This window comes from Bombus pyrosoma, linkage group LG7 (assembly GCF_014825855.1).
Source record: "Bombus pyrosoma isolate SC7728 linkage group LG7, ASM1482585v1, whole genome shotgun sequence".
NCBI lineage: Eukaryota > Metazoa > Arthropoda > Insecta > Hymenoptera > Apidae > Bombus > Bombus pyrosoma.
Window position 1 is genome coordinate 9,789,947 of NC_057776.1, and position 17,009 is coordinate 9,806,955.

A 17,009-nucleotide genomic window follows, 5' to 3' on the forward strand; every position below is an offset into this window, starting at 1 on the left:
ACAAATTTGATAATTACTACCTTTGATAATTTGCAGTTGTTTATGTCTATGGTTTAAACATCTTTTATATTATTATAAAAGTTTAAAAAATGTATGTATTTATGTCAAATGTTTACAACAATCAAACCTTGCTTAACTAATACAATTTATAAATATTTAAAACGGTAAAATGAAGATTAAATATAGAATAACTGTATTTATTAATTATTCATTTTTTAGAAGTTTATAAGGAATTAAAATATAGTAATAAAGATGTATTCATCATTTATGTTATTACAATTGTATTAATATGTTTCTGTACATACAAGCTAAAAGAATCTTCGGCATTATATTTTCATATTTTTTATTGATTGATACATTACGATATATCGTAACATTAAAATAACAAAATGATTGAGAGTTGTAAATAAACTTTTATAGACCGTAATTTATCAAGATTTAAGTTTCAGACTCTATCTTCTCCTTTGTTTCGCTATTTTCGGATGTATTTCTATTTTTTTCTTCAGATTTTGATTCTTTGTCAGATTTCTTTTCTTTACTAGATTTTTTTTCGCTCTTTTCTTTATCAATCTTATCACCCTCATTCTTTTTGCCATTATCCGATTTATCTTTGCTTCTTCTATCTTTGTCTTTATCTCTCGATTTTTCTGAATACTTTGATTTCGAGGATCTGGACTTAGATTTAGATCTAGACCGTCTAGACTTGGATTTTGAACGTTTACTTCGAGATCGAGAACGGCTCCTTCGACGAGGAGATCTTTTTTTGCGATCTTTGGATTTAGATCTTGATCTACGTGATCGAGAACGCCGAGATCTAGAGCGGGAACGATGTCGACCACGAGAGCTACTTCTTCTACGAGAAGGTGACTTTCGTCTACGATCTTTAGAACGAGAACGTTTCGATCGAGATCTTGATCTTCGTCGATGACGTGATCGTGAACGTCTGTGACGAGAACGTGATCTTTTGCGCGATCTGGACCGTCTACTACGTCCTCTTGATCTCGACCGAGATTTTCGGCTACGAGAACCGCTACGGCTTCGTTTGTCCTTTGACAGCATTCCGATCATTGGATCTATCGCAGCCGAAATTAAATTGTGAGCTTCCTTTACCCGGGACATAGCTTCTTCTATTTCTTTTTGTGCTGCTTCATTACTTTTTGCTTCAGGCTTTGCTATTGCTTGAGTTGAATGATAAATTTTAATTGGTCTGTCTATAAGCAGCTTTCCATTCAATAATAATGCAGAAACTACAGCAGCTTGTTCAGAGAGTTCTACCAATGCATAGTGTTCTGTATCTGAATCTCTAGTACACATGCGTAAATACTTCACTTCAACGTTGTTATTGCTGAAAAAATCTAGTAAGTGGTCTGTTGTCACAGAAGGATCTAAATTGGCAAGGACAAGCGTTCTTCTTATTTCTTCAATCCTTCTGCTATCTAAATGGCCAGGTAAATGTGGATAAGGTGGTAATCCGTTTGCCTCTAATTTTGGATCCATAGTGGTAATAACATGATTTGGAGGAATTCCTTCTATTGCATTTACAACATTTGGTGGCAATTTAGGCTCAGAAGGATAAAGACCTATGAATAAAAATTATATACATATATAGAACTGAAAATGAAGTTTACGGAAGGATGATATAAGATAAAAATTTGATTATCATTAATGTTTACCTGGAACAACTGTACCATTATTTGTCAATTCAAGGGCTCTTTGTTCATCTGGAATGTCTCCATTCTGGTAAGGTATTACAATCAATGCACGGTCAATAAAAACAGTGTTTGTCATATGTTGAGCAACTGCAACGCATCCCTGATCGTGAAATTTTATGTAGCAAATACGAGATTGAACAGGTACTGCGACGTCCCGTATAGTAGGATATAATCTGATATCTTCTATCTTTCCGAGGTACCCGAATAAAGTTTGCATTTGATCTTTTGTCGCTTGAGGTGCAATATTTGTCACCTGTACTACTTTTGTAGATCCAACCGCCATTCTTTTCTCAATTTTGTAAAAAATCTCTTTAATATACTTGAAAGAGGTTAGGTTTCTGAAGGATACGGCTTCAATACTAATTCTGCATGCGAACGAATCGTACACGCTACGCGAAAAAATTAATTTAATTGATACATTACGGCAAAAAATGGACGAACATGATATTAGTTATGTGTTTTTTACTTTTTCATATCAGATCAAGGTTCCAACGTTGTAGCATTCTTTCATCCTATATAACTCGTACATTCTTTGCGTCTTCTCGACAATTTCGTAGCGACGTTGGGGGCATGAACTATAAAACTCTAGATGTTTTTCATGTAGCTTATCCTTAGGAAGATTTATCATTAGTCGGTAACAGATGTTTATAGATATTTTGTAATAATTTATATGTTTCTACAACTTTATTTGAAAAATATCCGTTTTTTAAATCTAAAAGTCCAGTTTATACATATACATTTGGAATGTGATGGTATATATATATATAATTTATATATACATTTATGAAATATCACGCTATACAAACATACCTATCCTAACATTACACTTGTGTACATGATGCCGTGATCGCAGTTGGCATATATCGTACGAAAATGAAAGTGAAACTTAGTGAGCACATAGTAGTTTAATTAATCTTGATTTGTCCTAATATCAATGAATAGAATTTATTTTACTCTTACAAAACCTCGATAATTAATTAATTATGCAAATTTAATAGTTTTAATAGCTTTATCTGTCAATATAAAAACAGCATTATATTTTACAGTATATGTAAGTAGAGGGGAGTATAATTTCATTGCCTATCTATAAATAGATATAATTAAAAATGTAAAGATGCAAATATTCACTATCGAATCATTTATTTCACGTGTCTTATTATTACGCACAATTAACTACTTATTTATGCGATACGACATATGTATAATATCTTTTTCATTTTTAAGGTTATACATGGAATTAATAAAAGTTTGTATTATCTTTTCATGTATAAGTGTTCAATATTTTTTATTTCTTTCTCAACATACAACCGAGGTATGCAAATAGTTGTAAATGCATACAAAACACATAAAACCTTCAAAACGGGTGCATGATAAGATTTTTGTATTTGCATAATAATAATTCATGAATTATATAAATATATATTATGTACATAGGAACACGAACAAACACTGTGTTCATTAACAGGGTGTTCACAAGGCAGTCAATTCGACATCATCAAACATTCATTTATATAATATAAACATTCTCTTTTTTTAGACGTTAAATTCGCATATCTCAATGTTAGAAATGTTCATTTCTACATTCGCTCTTGCACAGTACATATTTCTGATATGTATTTCCTTGTTATCAATTAACGTATGCTCGTATTTTCCTTTCAAGTGCGATTTTTAATATATTTTCATTTCTCTTCAATTTTTTCTTAGCTTGTTAATAAAAGATGAGATAATGCTGCTTAAAGAGGGTATGCAGGGATTTATAATCGCGTCAGCGGAAGAATGTTTCACAGTACATATCAGCGTTTTTTAAAGATTGAAAGACTTTTTCAGGTTCACATAGTTATTATACATATGTACCTATCTGAATTTTTATGATTATATCGAATGTCTCAATAATTTTTTGTATAGTTCATAAATAACGTCATTTCTCGCGTTCTACTAAAGTTTCTTGATTTAATAATGGATATTTTAACAAAGGTTTGATACGAGTAAAACTGTAGTCTTTTATTATCCATAGATACGTAACTAGATGTAGATATGTATAGATTTAATAGATATGATATACAATATGTATACATGTATATTATTTGTTTTTACTTTTTTTTTCCTGAATTTGGTCTTTGATATTGTAATAATCTGCTCTTCAATAAATTTTGCATCTGACTACGGTCGTTAATTGAACTGCATCATCTTTTACCAATATTTTAAGAAAAATATGAGTATAAGCACCCGTATTGGCTATTTAGATAAGAAGTAGTGTACAAACTACAAAGCATAGAGTTTGTTATTGTAAAAAATTATGTACATACATACAAGACATAATGTAGAAGATATTTTGTTTAGATTCACTTCTATTCTTTAAAATATCTTTCCACAATTGTTAAAAATCTTTGGACAATGTTTTCTCGCGATGATTACGTACGGAACATCGTTATTTACGTCCACTTTTTCGAATTTACTGAATTTATTCCACACGTGAATGGCCATCGCCTTGTCCACGATCTGCATCGTTGTGTTCTTGTCCTTTGTTTCAAAATATATTTTCCATTTCTCGTAATGAATCGGATAAAAGGTCGATGGAGAGAAAACTTTAAAGCCATGACACCGACTTGTGGTCATGTCACGAACCTGAAAGAAAATAAAATGTTATATATTCGTTTCTTCAAAATTAAATCAACGAATAATTTGAAATATCGAATCTTTTACATTTAACAAAATATTAAAGAATATTTTATATGCCGTACCGTATAATCATTATTTTCTAACTACATACAATATAATAGCATAGTACACAATATGTAATAAAGATAAGTTATCAATTTTCCTGAATATCATATTTAGATCTGCTGACTTCGTTCATTTATATATTATTAATACATATATCAATATATATATAATATATATATTATTACTTTGAAGAATAAAATTCGTATCCGATACTTATCCCACTTTACGTCATAGCGATATTAATTTATTTTAATGCCGTCGTAAAAAAATAATACTTTTCAACGAATCAAATTGTTGTACAAGTATCAAATTATTGTACTCACGTATTTAGTTGAACAGAGTTTTTGCAACGTTCTTGTGATCACACCAGGACCATTGTTGCCCCAGACGTCACCTCGGAAGTTCGCTCGCATATCGCGAATGCAGGCATCTGCCATACGACGACCCAACTCTGTAACGTCAAATCCCATAACGCCGGCAGCAACATTTTTCCAGTCTTCGGCACCGGCAAAATTTGTTAAACGTTCGAGGGATCTGACACAAGCGTTTCGTACAATATATTATCGATTAGTTTTGTAATTATAAATATTATAATCTATCAGAATCCATGAAAACATGCATGATTTCTTTGTTTTTTACATGTAAAGTACATAAATAAATAAAGCATTCCTCTTGTTTAATGTAGTAAGTACGCAAATAGCAAGCAACTCACAATTCTACTATACTTAATACGAGATTAATAGGGATGTGCGAGATACCGAAAATATTGAGACGGGTCGGGCCGAGAAATCTTTTCAGGATTGGGACAGATTCAGAAGCAATTTTGGGGCTTGAGAATTTTGGGATTTCCAAAAATTTCGAAAATCCGAAATACATTTCCAGTAATTTCAAACTTCTTTCACAAAATAAGTTTCCTTCCTTTCGATTTTAAAACATGACGATAAATATGCAGAATAACGATGCCACCTTTAATTTCAATGATTTTGAAATATGTTGTCAAAATCATCATCCCGAACAACTTCTTCTGCACATAAAAATTGTTTCTAATCGAAACCATGGTCGTATTAAACAAAACTAGTTCTCGAGATTCCCGAGAATCTCGAGATTTTCAATCTCCGAGATACTTTCGGTATTCATCCAACCCGAACCGATCTCTTCCTGAACCGTCTCGAACACCGGGATCCCGACATTTTCGCGACTTTGCACACCCATAGAGCCTATACAATGAAAACTTTCTCTTTCGTAAATAATATTTACACGAAATATACTAATGACGGATTTCTCAATATTCTCATGAATTCGTCATTTTACAGTTAGCAGAATATATGAACATGAATTCAGTCACGTTATTCTAAACTCACTGACAATAAATATTTAACAAGTAGATATTTAACAGTGCTATATAATTGCGCTTACGCGATAACAACAACATCCAGATCCAAATATATTCCTCCATATTTCCAAAGGGTCAGGTATCTGAGAATATCTGACATATGACTTCTTGGCCAATAACTTTTTTTCAATATGCCACTACTATACCATAGATGCAGAGGTGTGTCCCTCATGTATTTTTCAGGTTTAATATGCCTGATCCGAACGTTCGAATAGGTTTGCAGTTGATTGAACATTTCTCTTGATTGATCCGAAATCTTCGAAGGAGAGATGAACAGTAAATACACGTTCATACTTGGATTCATTTTAGCCGCAGATTCGACGGCACATGCTTGACGAGCGTTCAGCACCAAACCATCTTTATCGAAGCAGGATGTCTCGTGGAAGAAGATATTTCTATCCGTCATTGGTTTATCTGTTGTCGATTAGTATAAAGAATATATAGTTATACGGTTACAAAATTTGCTAGAAAACGGTAAAAGATCCTGATAAGCAGTCTTAAAACAATATAAATGATAAGATATAGTAAAAAGCATCGGTCATTTTTCATTTAAAATGTTAATCGCGTGATGGTATAGACACGCTCTAAATTGTTATTATCAATTTAGGTGATAATATTAGGAGTATGAGATATATTATTAATGTTTGGTTTTTTTAGTATCACGAGAGATTTAAATTAAAACAATTAGCTTGAAGCATTTGAGTGTACCAGGCACATCTACATGACAACAAAGAAAAACATGGTGAAAAATATTATTTAAATATTAATTGAAAATTCTTCTTCTTTCAATAATAATTTCATAATAATTCGCGATAATACTTCCCTCGAAATTTTACGTTAAATCTTGAACATTTTTAAGGGTATTAATTATATTACGGAAATAACTACCGATTAAATAATTCCTATCTTGAAGCTATATGATCTTTATCTTGTAGAGAAAGAAGACAAATTTACATTGGAATTTGTATTTCGTCCTTGGACAAAAACATTTGTTTATTGAGTCAAGCACTATCAACGCCAGCTATCTAGCCTCAAGAAGGTGAATAGCGAGGCACAAGCGCAATTTTGCTAGCCTGAAAAATGTCTTACAATTAGTTAATGATCCCCCGCCTCCCATGTAAGTAGCGAGAAAGTTGCGTTGTTACATAATGCCTTAGAAGGGATGGTCCGATCCTAATCAACTTTGTCTAATTTTTGAAGCAAAATTAGCTCCACCCACCCAGGACCTGCTCTTTAGCTTCACGAGTTTGGCTGAGGAGTCAGTCTTCTGCGATAAGCTAAGGCAAACATACAAGTTAGAGAATGAAAAAAAAATGCATCCAAAATTCTTCCGAATTGCCTTCTTGCACCGAAGAAACAATGACGTACGTATGTAAGTACACTTCAATCGACACAATTCACAGGAAGAAATAAAATGTGTGTAAGATTGGTTGTTCCGATTAGAAACACCGTAGAGACATTTCATTGGAATATTATGAAATAGATGATTTGTAGTAAGGCAGTTGTTACATGTATCATAAGGTAAGTAATATCAATTACAAGGGATGATCGTAATTAAATAAGATAAATTAAATTTTACTAACCTAAGTGCGGATCAAAATCCGGAAGGCCATCCGGCGCGCTTTCTTCTTCGTAACACGTGATGTCGTTCCAAACACCAATCACGAACGGTGATATGTGTTGAATGAAACCGTTATCGGTGGAAATCATCAGGATGAAAATTACGATGGTGCACAGAAAGCCGAGGACAAACCTCTTTTTCATTTTCCTTGAATGACAGCCGATTACAACTTACAATAGTTTTACTAGTTATGCTGAGTGGTCAGCAACATTAGTATATATGCGTATAACTAGTCAAAAAGGTTTCCGTACACCCTTAAAAACAGAATAACTTTTTTAAAATTGAATCAAGCAACGTAGTTTTATTTTCGATATGATAGAAAGATTAGTTTATTAGGCGATGAGTAAAAAATATTTTGAAAGAATTGCAATTGGTCGAAATCCGTGTACCTGGTTACTCAACGAGTTGGGTAGTAACAACTCTAGCCCCTGTCCTCTTTTCGAATCAGTGCATCTCACAGAATCGATAAACCGGGGATTGATTCTGTCGTTCTACTTGTTCTGCGCGTATCTTTCAAGGAACATAACGTCGTACACTTGTATCGAAATAATTGGCTTTTTTCCGCAAACACTACTAAAACTACTTGATTACTTTCGTCAATACACATCATTTTTGCCTGGCTACACTAACGACACTCTGCCAATAAACATTCATCTCCCAGCACTTTTCCAGAAAATTTTCAGTCAAATATCTTTTCTATTCCTTTCTTGTCATTGTGAAAAAAAATATAAAGGTTGTCATCCATTGATACACTGTACGTGTGAATAAAATATGTGAAACTTTAGAATGTAAACGGTTTTTCCATCATGTGTAACGTATAGGTTTAAGTTATTATTCAAGGCTGTCGTAACGATCGTAGAGATAGTTTTGCCAGTAAATTAACAATTGCGTATTTATATTTCTTTGCTCGATACTGTACGCGAGTAACACGTCTATCGTCTGTACGTGGTCGAACTGGTGGTCGCGCGCATGCGAAATGAAACCTAAACGTACATTGCGCGATCAACATTCTGCTGAAGATAGAGATTTCTTGTCTGCAGATAACTAGAAAATTATGAATTATCTTTTGCGAATTGTATCGTGCTATCGGTCATCTTTGTTATAATTTATGTTTTCAGTCATTTTTCAAAATCTATTATGGATTTCCTTAATTACTATTCTTTATTTGTTGATAAATAATGTTGATAGAATCTTATTGACAGCCAATAGATTTTAGAGCTTCTAGATGCTTATATTGTTGAAAGACATAGTTTTAAATTTATTGTAATACCTACTTCTTTAGTAATTTCCCTGGATGTTTTCAGAAATCAAAAACTAATTATAAAGGACTTGTTCCTCTCTATACAGAGTGGGTCAGAAATCATAGTCCAACCGGCCTCGGGGTGATTCTAACATGAAAACATAATTAAAAAAGGTAGAATAAAATTTTCTCATATGTAGCTTCGTTTCTGAAAAAATCGAGTTAAAAACTTTACGAATATATTTTATATAACTTGATTGGATATCAACTACGTATGGCTAAGCAATCGGCACGAGGTTGTTATACATGCGAAAATAAGTTAAAAATATTAAATAATGTTAAATAATATTTTTCCATTCAAGGCCTTATTTTCAAGAAAATAAAGTCCGAACATGTTTAATCACGAATTGATCTGATATACGTACATGATACATTTTTAAATTTATTTTTCTCGAAAAAACGAAACAACTTATGAAAAACTATCGTTCCACATTTTTTTATTTACTTTCACATTTCGTTTAAACCGCTGTCGATTATTTACTTTTGTTTAGTTCTGAATTACCCAAATTTAAGTATACATCCCATGTCCGGTTGTATTACCATTTCCATTCCACCTTGTATTTTATGATTATAATTATATTTTCATTCGCGTAGCTTGGGAAATGAACAGTTGTATATGCTACGCTATATGCTAGATCCTGTACATACATATACATGTATTATATGCTATGCTCTATTCGACTACGATAATTGACGGTCTATTATGCTACAATACTATTCGTGCCATTGCTATTTCTACGATTTTTGCTTAGTTCAATGCCGTAATTTTTACAAATATCAATCGCGCTCTGTGTTGTGGATATGGTTAATAACACAGTGGTATACAATTAGACATATTATCATCTTCCGGTCGACGGCAATTATAAACTATGTCTTGGAATAAAACACGCGATATGCCAAGTAATAATGAGTCACATAAATGTAAAAAGTGGTAGTTTCTGATAATCATCAATTAACAAAAAAAGTGGAAATAAATTTTATTATTGTATTTGTTTTACAATAGCTTTTTAATTGCGACCTTTTCGCTTAATATTAGCGAAAGTTTATAAAAAATTACCTTAATATCTGTGGAACTCGTATAGTCTGTGAATTATGGCTAATACAATTCGTAATTATATATAACATTAATATTACATGAACATACGAGTGTACAATAATGGTGTATTGATTATGTACTACAGATTCTATATGCAATTGTAATTGCATAATGGTTGCAATAAATTCAGGGGCAACAATGGAGATTGGTAAATTCATGATCTTCCTTATCATATGTTAACAAAGCTATATGTGGTTAAGAAAAGAAATTTACATAACAAGTTATGTTTATTTTGTATTTCGTCTGGGCTTAAAGTTATACATAATTTTGCCTAGTTCTTCTACTGTAATATATTTGGAAATATCGATCTTATTTTCATCTGCAAATTCAGCAAATAGCGTCTTATAGCTTTTCCTTCCTTCAAAAATAAATACGTGATAGTACATTTATTTTGTAAATCTCTACAGTAAAATAGAGCTGGTCGTTTCATAGATATGTAGAACGAGTGAAATTATTTTTAACTGACTTTTTTGTGCAATAGTTTTCACTTACGCAATCGTCGATAAGAAATAAACGTCGCCGTGCTATTAGTTGAAGATTGATCTACGACATCGAGGAGGGCGCTTAGATCGTATAAGCCGAGAGTAATCAGTACACAGTGAAAATGGCGCCGCTTGAGTGAAGGTGGGTGATTCTGTGCGTGCGTGTGTCCGGAAAGTGCGTGTTTTCGGAAATGTGGCAGGATCTGGACGGTCTGGGGGGTGCGGGAGTAAATTCTGGTGCTCACCAGCTCGACCAGTTCGGCACAACGGGTAAGAACATTTTCAATAAGCCTAATTTATCTGTCTCTATGTACGTAGCAACCTGGCAAAAATCTAGGTTTTCCCTGTCAGAGCGCACGCGCTCTCTCTCTCTCTCTCTCTCTCTCTCTTTCTACTTTTCCATTGTGTACATCCCGTAAACAAAACGAAATTTTCTTTTCCTCGAGAAAATCTACGGGATTCGTTCAACTCTGATTCTCGTCTCGTAGCATCTAACTGTCTGATAAAGAGTTATAAAACGTTCGAAATTTTTTGAACGTATACCTTCCATCTGTCAACAAAAATGCAGCTTCTCGTAGCATTAAAGAGAGAGACAGAGCAAAGAAGATTGAGCGACCGAGCAAGAGATTTACTGGAATTCGGGAATCTCGCGGAAACAATTTTATACCCATTAGCGATCGATATTGTACAGTATTCAAGAAAAAAAGAGACCTTTCCATGCATTCGTCGTTTCGATATCTTTTTTGTTTACATTCGCGTATCTTGAAACAAAATATCTTGGTGAATCGCACGATTACGCAAAACGTCGTATCGCGTGATATACCTATACACGCGTTGGGACGGTCCCAATCTCGTTGGAAATACGATAGTACTGTTATCGTTACAGCGTCGTTAATGTTGCTGACAATCACGGAACGTAGTATCAAGATCGGCGACGAGATGGTTTCTTAATGTTATGGTATCCATCGAAGGTATTGTATCGAGAGTTAACGGTATTGCAATTAGGATCTATGAGACCCTTTCTGATTTGTGAAACACGGCTATCGACCCCGTTATACGTTCCTCGTGCCATCGACGAAGCAACAGTTTCTAATTGTTCCGCTCGGCCACGTAACCTAGCCTAATCCGAACGGCGCGACTTTCCGTTCGTCGCGCGAAAGGAAGAGGTTAGCGTACCCGTTCGAATTACATAACCTCGCGCGGAGGTCGAGACACGGGATCATACGGTACCCTTGCGACGTAGCGCAGGTGGCAGAACGCATTATGAATGGCGTATGAAACGCGGTGCACCATTTCCTCCTCCTTTTCTCCTCCCTCCGTCGTTCTTCTGTTGTATTTTCATGTTTACGCTCACTCGGCAAACGAGCAAATTATACGCTACAGTCACCTTATTAGCTTCCGACACTCGTTCGCGTTTTATTATCCCCATGATCGTGTCATTCCGATTCAATTTTATCACGGTATGTTACTTCTTTGAAATTTTTCTTCTGCACTATCGTTTAATCGCTCGATTTTTGTTTCCTTTTATTAGGGCTTAAATTATAGCTGGTACGCGCCTAACGTTCGAAGGAAGAAGCGCAACCTAAGTTCGTGGTGCTTAAAGGTTAACGCTTTGAGATTCTAGTGGTAGTATTTTTGCCGCAGCATTTAAATTGTTCGAGCGTCGTCGTTAGTAATACTATTCAGTTGTACAAGGTGTCTCATAATTACGGCACGACTAACAAGTTGAACGACCTTCTATTCGACTAAACAACTAAAGAAGCGTAAAACGATATTTCAAAAGTTCGGAAAATTGTTTTACCTAAAAATGATGCGTCGATAAATACCGTGTGAGTTCAATTCGACACGAAGTTACTTATATACGATACATTCTTATATTTTTATCAATCCTCTGTGATCGGTATCTCGTCTTATTGCTCATTCTTTTTTTAAAAACGATCGATGCGATGAAAAATCCGTGTCTTCTGTTACGTGATTGTATGCATTGATCTTACACACGCACGACTGGAGTGCTAATTATAGGGACGAAAGTGTCCTAAGAATATAACGAATAATGTCAATCTATTATAATGATCCTGCATTAGTGAAGCAACATATTCGTCTTTCGCGTACAGCATACATAAGTATTTCTAATAAAAAAATATATATAATAAAAACGTTATAATTTGGACAACGGTCAATTACTTGCATATCGTTCAGTTACAAATATCGCTCGAACGATGAGGAGATCAAAAAAAGATATAGCAGCACGTATGATCTCGATGACAATAGATGAAAGTTTTGCAAAAAGCGGTTCAAGGTTTTTATAATAAAAGCTACTTATTTGCCACTTGTTCCCCTTCGAAGTCTAATCCTATTTGCGTTTATTCAGTGCGTGTACCACGACCCCAGCCTTAATTCGAAAGACCTATTTTTAGATCTGTCGTTAAATTGCTTCTAATGAGGCCCCTTCCTCGGCTTGACTGGCATCGAGGATGCGCTATTGTGTTCGAACGCTGCTCCAATCGAGACCGGTTGTCGTTCAATCAAGTTCACGATCAATTATTAATCGTTCGCATCTGTTTGTTTAATTGATTCGCGAACGAGCTTCTGTTTCCCTTTTGTATGCCGACACGCCACGAGACCGAAGAATGGAACACGTGTAAGTCGTTCGTGAGTAACAAGCAAATCTGTCATTCAACGGTTTAGTATAAATTGACGTTAGAACAAAACGCTCGTAAGGTGTATCTAAATATACCACGTACTTAGAGTGCTATTAATAAAATTACAACCAAAGCGATATGGTAAAAATAAACGGTCATTTATGTAATGTCAAAATCACGTTCCTGTCTTCGTTGTAAACGAATCTTCGATTTTCGGACGAATGCTCGAATCTCTCAAAGGTATCGTGTAAACGAGCAAAAGAAGATATTAATTTGATTTGAAAACGTTGGATAGTATTTTTAATAAATCCTTTCGAAAAAATACTACCTACTGTTTGTAATAATTGCGAATATAAAATATGTAAAATTCACCATTTTGACGAATTCGATGATTCTAATGTTACGAGACAATTTTCGTTGCTTCGTTGTCTGGACTGAATACGATAAGAAACCCGTAATCTTCTTTGTGATTAGTTTCTTCAGAATACAAAGTACATTTTCTTTTTCGACGTAGTTTACGACAAGGATGACACAATTTGGAATCTGCTAAATTTTTAGCATTTTTTCATCGACGAACGTACGTTGCTATTGGTTTGATTTCATAACTGATTTTCTTCGAAACAATGGAAATGGAACATTTGCCTAACTGTGTTACTTCGCCGCTAATGCAAAGCGTTTACACGAACAAATTACATATCACAGTCGCATAGCAAAACAAAGTGCACGATAATAAGATTGTTCTTTTTTGTTGCGCAGAATTGACGCCAGAACACCAGAAGATTCTAATAGACATCAGGCGAAAGAAGACGGAGCTGCTACTCGAGATACAAGTGAGTCAATTGCCCTGTTTCTCTTGCCCTCTTCTTCTTCGCGATTCTGTTCTAGCGACTCTGCCTGCATCAGCGAAACGGTGTCGTGAGAAAGAATTTTTCATAGTTTTATCCGATATCTCGCGTACCGAAATTTTACAATATTTTTATCATTCTGCTTGTTATCCGTTCGTGTTATTTGTTTGCTTGCGAAGAACGTGCCCTATCGAAACCTAGTTTATTTGATCTTTTGGCTATGTTAGCAAGCTGAGATATTTAATGGGAAAATATTTGACGTCAGTAATTTTTACTACATAATAACACTCCTATTCCCATTTTGTGTTTAATTCTGTAATAATGATGCATCTTCAATGAAACTTGAAAGTAAACTCGAATCGATGATATATAATAACATCGTTGAACTCCTTCAGAAGTTAACGGGCTTGAGTCTTTTTCTGTTGCGGTTTATTGGTAAAGAATAATCAGTTTCTTTTCGCACAAATTTACTTATATTCACCGTTTAAGAAAGTTTTTCAATTTTCTTCTATAGAATCTAAGTAAATTTTCTATTATCCTTCTTACCTTTTTACTATTGCTGCAAGAAGTAAAGTGTTTTATTCGACGTATTTTACCGTGCAGAAGAAATGTCTTATACAAAATAGTTCTGCACGAGGAAACAACAACTCAACAATAGCACAATAATGATATAAAAGTAGAAGATAGAAGTATCGAAAGAAAAAACTACAAACAGAAAGGATACTGATCGCTGCTTGTTCAGCAACGAAAGGAATGAATAGGAAATGTTAACATACATACAAGTAGCAGAACGTATTATTGTTTCACTCACATTAACATCAACGCAAAGAAGCTACTGATTAATCTTAAAAGCAGATTGCACTCAGAAAATCAGTATGTTTTGTCATACATATAGGAAGTCGTAGATTCGATTGGTAAACATCAGCAGCTAAAACGAGCAAACTGCCAATCGACACATCGATATTAATAATAAATGGATCTTTAAATATTTCTTCACTAACAACCTTCGACCTCGTACGTACTTCATACAGTTACCATTTGGTAATTTTCGTCGCGCAAATTGTAACTTTTATAAGAAGCGAATTTTGCTGGCAACGAATCAAACGAATTTCGAACTCGTCAAAGAAAATCGCATGTCTGATGTATCGTGCCCTTGTTACGTTTATTACAGTTATCCTACGGAAGCTGATGCTGTGCATTATCGCGAACAATAAACGTGACCGCGTTAGAACAACGATTCAGTTTCTCAACTGGTTCTCTTATCGTAATAAACAAGAAATGATCTCACTCGTCACTATCAGTTTTGCCTCATCGGTGATTCGTGCTCCCTTCCGAAGTGTTTCTTTCAATAATAATCGTGATAAGGGGACGAATGAAAAGGGAGATTGGGGGCTGTGAAGTATTCGTATATTTCCGGGGAAAGATATCCATCGACTTTTGCCATGCCTCGTACCTTGTCCAGGTGTCTCGGAGTCTTTTATCCTTTAGTCTTCTCGGTGTATCGTCAGCTGTTTTCGTAGCCTGGGAATTTTCGACGGATAGAAAACAGCGAGTTGGTAGTCTGAATAGGTCGTTTGCTTTCTGAATTTACCACCTTCCGACAGAATTATAATTAAAATGATAAGGTGAATATATGTAACTCGCGAAACATATAAGATATATATTTTGAGTAATGGTGAAAAGAAAATATTTCGTTCGAATGAGTAGTATTTTACCGTATATTGGAAACCTGGTACATTCTACATGTCCCAAACGATGTATTTTTGTAAACGATAAATTCACCAAATATTCAATGGTCGTTAAATTAAATACCAAATCAGGAAAAATTAAAATACGATTTTCATAATTTCAACCTGGACTGTGTTTTATTTGTTAACTGAAAGAGAGAGAGAGAGAGAGGGACTTACTCTATGCGATTAAGAGTTCCTGGTCGAACATAGGTTTTTCTTACAAACGGTTGTTTAACAACAGCTTGAACTATTTAGCGAGATAGTAGACGCGCATCGAACATCGGCTCAGAGCAGCTCGTCGCGTTTCTCCGTGTCTATGTGGACGTTCGTTTTGTTACTCGGAGTGCATTGTACCTACGTTTCTCCTTTTAAATGGACGCGCAACCTGCTGTTGTCGTGCGCGCACCGTGTTCTCATTGTGTCCTCCAAGGTAGACATAGGTTCCGAGGGAGCGGGAGTCCTCGTCCGCAGACGAGTCTCGGGTAAAGACTGGTCAGGTGCTTTTTTTGTCCCCCGCGGGTCCATCTATGGAAAGAGGATCTTGAGATCGAGCTTAGACCTCTTCGATAGCTGCGCTCTGAACCGCCCTTAGTCGCGCTCAGGAAAATCCTCCATGCTTCCTTCATCCTATATCGGAGGAAACTCTCCGATTTTTTGCGTTTCTTTATCGTTTTTTTCATTACTTTTATTTTTTTCGTTTGTATTTTCTGAAGTTAAAGTATTTTCTGAAATTAATTATAAGTTCTAATTGCGAAGAAAACTGTAATGTTATTATAGACACATTGTTTTGCCAGATTTCGTAGACAGAAAAGTGGTTTTTAGAAAAAGGGAAAGATTGCATGATACGAAAATTGGTCAAACTACCACGACTTGATCGAATCGTAATGTTATACTAATCAACTAACAGGAAGTTTGTTAGGGAATAAAAAGTGGCCATTCGTTGGCAGCAGTTACTTAACGTTACACTTTAAAGAGCCAAAACCCATGATATAAATCATAGATTGTTTCTTTTCGGTCTTATTCAGTCTGGCTTACCGGTGCTCCTCCTGTCCTCTTCCGTCGGTAACAATAGACTTCTTATACGTTTCCTTTGCACTTACCGCGCGGCAAACCGTTATTTCTCGAGGGAGGCAGATGTATAACACCGAGGAAATTGAATAGACGTCGGAGTGCTTTGTCAGGGAAACTCATTACGAAGGGAAACTGGCTCCAATGACTTCGGTGGAGACTTAAAACGAACACGGGAACGCAACGAAGTATACAGCTTTGAAGTACCGTTGGACGGATTGTGCTAGACAATTAGCAACGTTCAATTAGTAATCGCGATTGTCGTCCGAGTGACTACCGCTGCCTTGTCAGATGGCAGTATGCACCAGTTCCTGCAACTTGAAATATCAATTACGACGTAAAATGAGTTCGTGTCTTATTGCGTGAAATGTTTATCGTGAATAGCAATATAGTTGA

The 17,009-nt window shown here is 35.0% G+C and overlaps 3 protein-coding genes across 15 annotated transcripts in view; 1 reads left to right on the top strand and 2 right to left on the bottom strand.

Annotated features, from left to right (window-relative positions):
• Positions 1 to 326: 326 nt before the first annotated feature.
• LOC122569164 (probable splicing factor, arginine/serine-rich 7) lies at positions 327 to 2,311 on the bottom strand. Its single transcript, XM_043729751.1, has 3 exons — positions 2,179 to 2,311; positions 1,674 to 2,101; positions 327 to 1,580 (listed from the first exon to the last, which is right to left on the bottom strand). The coding sequence occupies exons 1-3, from the start codon at positions 2,184 to 2,186 to the stop codon at positions 439 to 441; spliced, it is 1,578 nt and encodes a 525-aa protein (XP_043585686.1). The 5' UTR covers positions 2,187 to 2,311; the 3' UTR covers positions 327 to 438.
• A 659-nt stretch (positions 2,312 to 2,970) lies between these two features.
• On the bottom strand, positions 2,971 to 16,974 carry LOC122569170 (lactosylceramide 4-alpha-galactosyltransferase-like). Of its 9 annotated transcripts, none has more exons than XM_043729775.1 (6): positions 15,723 to 16,974; positions 15,269 to 15,409; positions 7,413 to 7,597; positions 5,853 to 6,243; positions 4,760 to 4,970; positions 2,971 to 4,337 (listed from the first exon to the last, which is right to left on the bottom strand). In XM_043729775.1, the coding sequence occupies exons 3-6, from the start codon at positions 7,591 to 7,593 to the stop codon at positions 4,068 to 4,070; spliced, it is 1,053 nt and encodes a 350-aa protein (XP_043585710.1). In that variant the 5' UTR covers positions 7,594 to 7,597; positions 15,269 to 15,409; positions 15,723 to 16,974; the 3' UTR covers positions 2,971 to 4,067. The 9 variants fall into 9 exon arrangements, with proteins under 9 accessions (XP_043585710.1, XP_043585704.1, XP_043585705.1 ...); XM_043729769.1 differs by lacking the exons at positions 15,269 to 15,409; positions 15,723 to 16,974 and adding an exon at positions 14,627 to 14,642 and having other exon boundaries at positions 2,971 to 3,974; positions 4,132 to 4,337; XM_043729770.1 differs by lacking the exons at positions 15,269 to 15,409; positions 15,723 to 16,974 and adding an exon at positions 14,705 to 14,711.
• The window catches only part of LOC122569165 (cytohesin-1), a 58,873-nt gene continuing 52,238 nt past the window's right edge, over positions 10,375 to 17,009 (top strand). For 2 of the 5 annotated variants that reach the window (XM_043729754.1, XM_043729755.1), the window contains exons 1-2: positions 10,375 to 10,598; positions 13,727 to 13,800. In XM_043729754.1, the coding sequence (XP_043585689.1) occupies positions 10,520 to 10,598; positions 13,727 to 13,800 (153 nt within the window). In that variant the 5' untranslated portion in view covers positions 10,375 to 10,519. Of the gene's footprint in view, positions 10,599 to 10,644; positions 12,970 to 13,726; positions 13,801 to 17,009 lie in introns of those variants that run through there. The other 3 variants (XM_043729757.1, XM_043729756.1, XM_043729758.1) reach the window with 3 other exon arrangements.

What these genes read in the sequence shown, in the direction of transcription:
- LOC122569164 (XM_043729751.1), bottom strand. An exon ending in TAATGGTACAGTTGTTCCAG is followed by an intron (nt 1,581 to 1,673) that starts GTAAACATTAAT and finishes TTTTATTCATAG; the next exon opens with GTCTTTATCCTTCTGAGCCT.
- LOC122569170 (XM_043729768.1), bottom strand. An exon ending in CTGGATGTTGTTGTTATCGC is followed by an intron (nt 4,971 to 5,852) that starts GTAAGCGCAATT and finishes CGCTTGTGTCAG; the next exon opens with ATCCCTCGAACGTTTAACAA. An exon ending in AACTCTGTTCAACTAAATAC is followed by an intron (nt 4,338 to 4,759) that starts GTGAGTACAATA and finishes ATTTTCTTTCAG; the next exon opens with GTTCGTGACATGACCACAAG.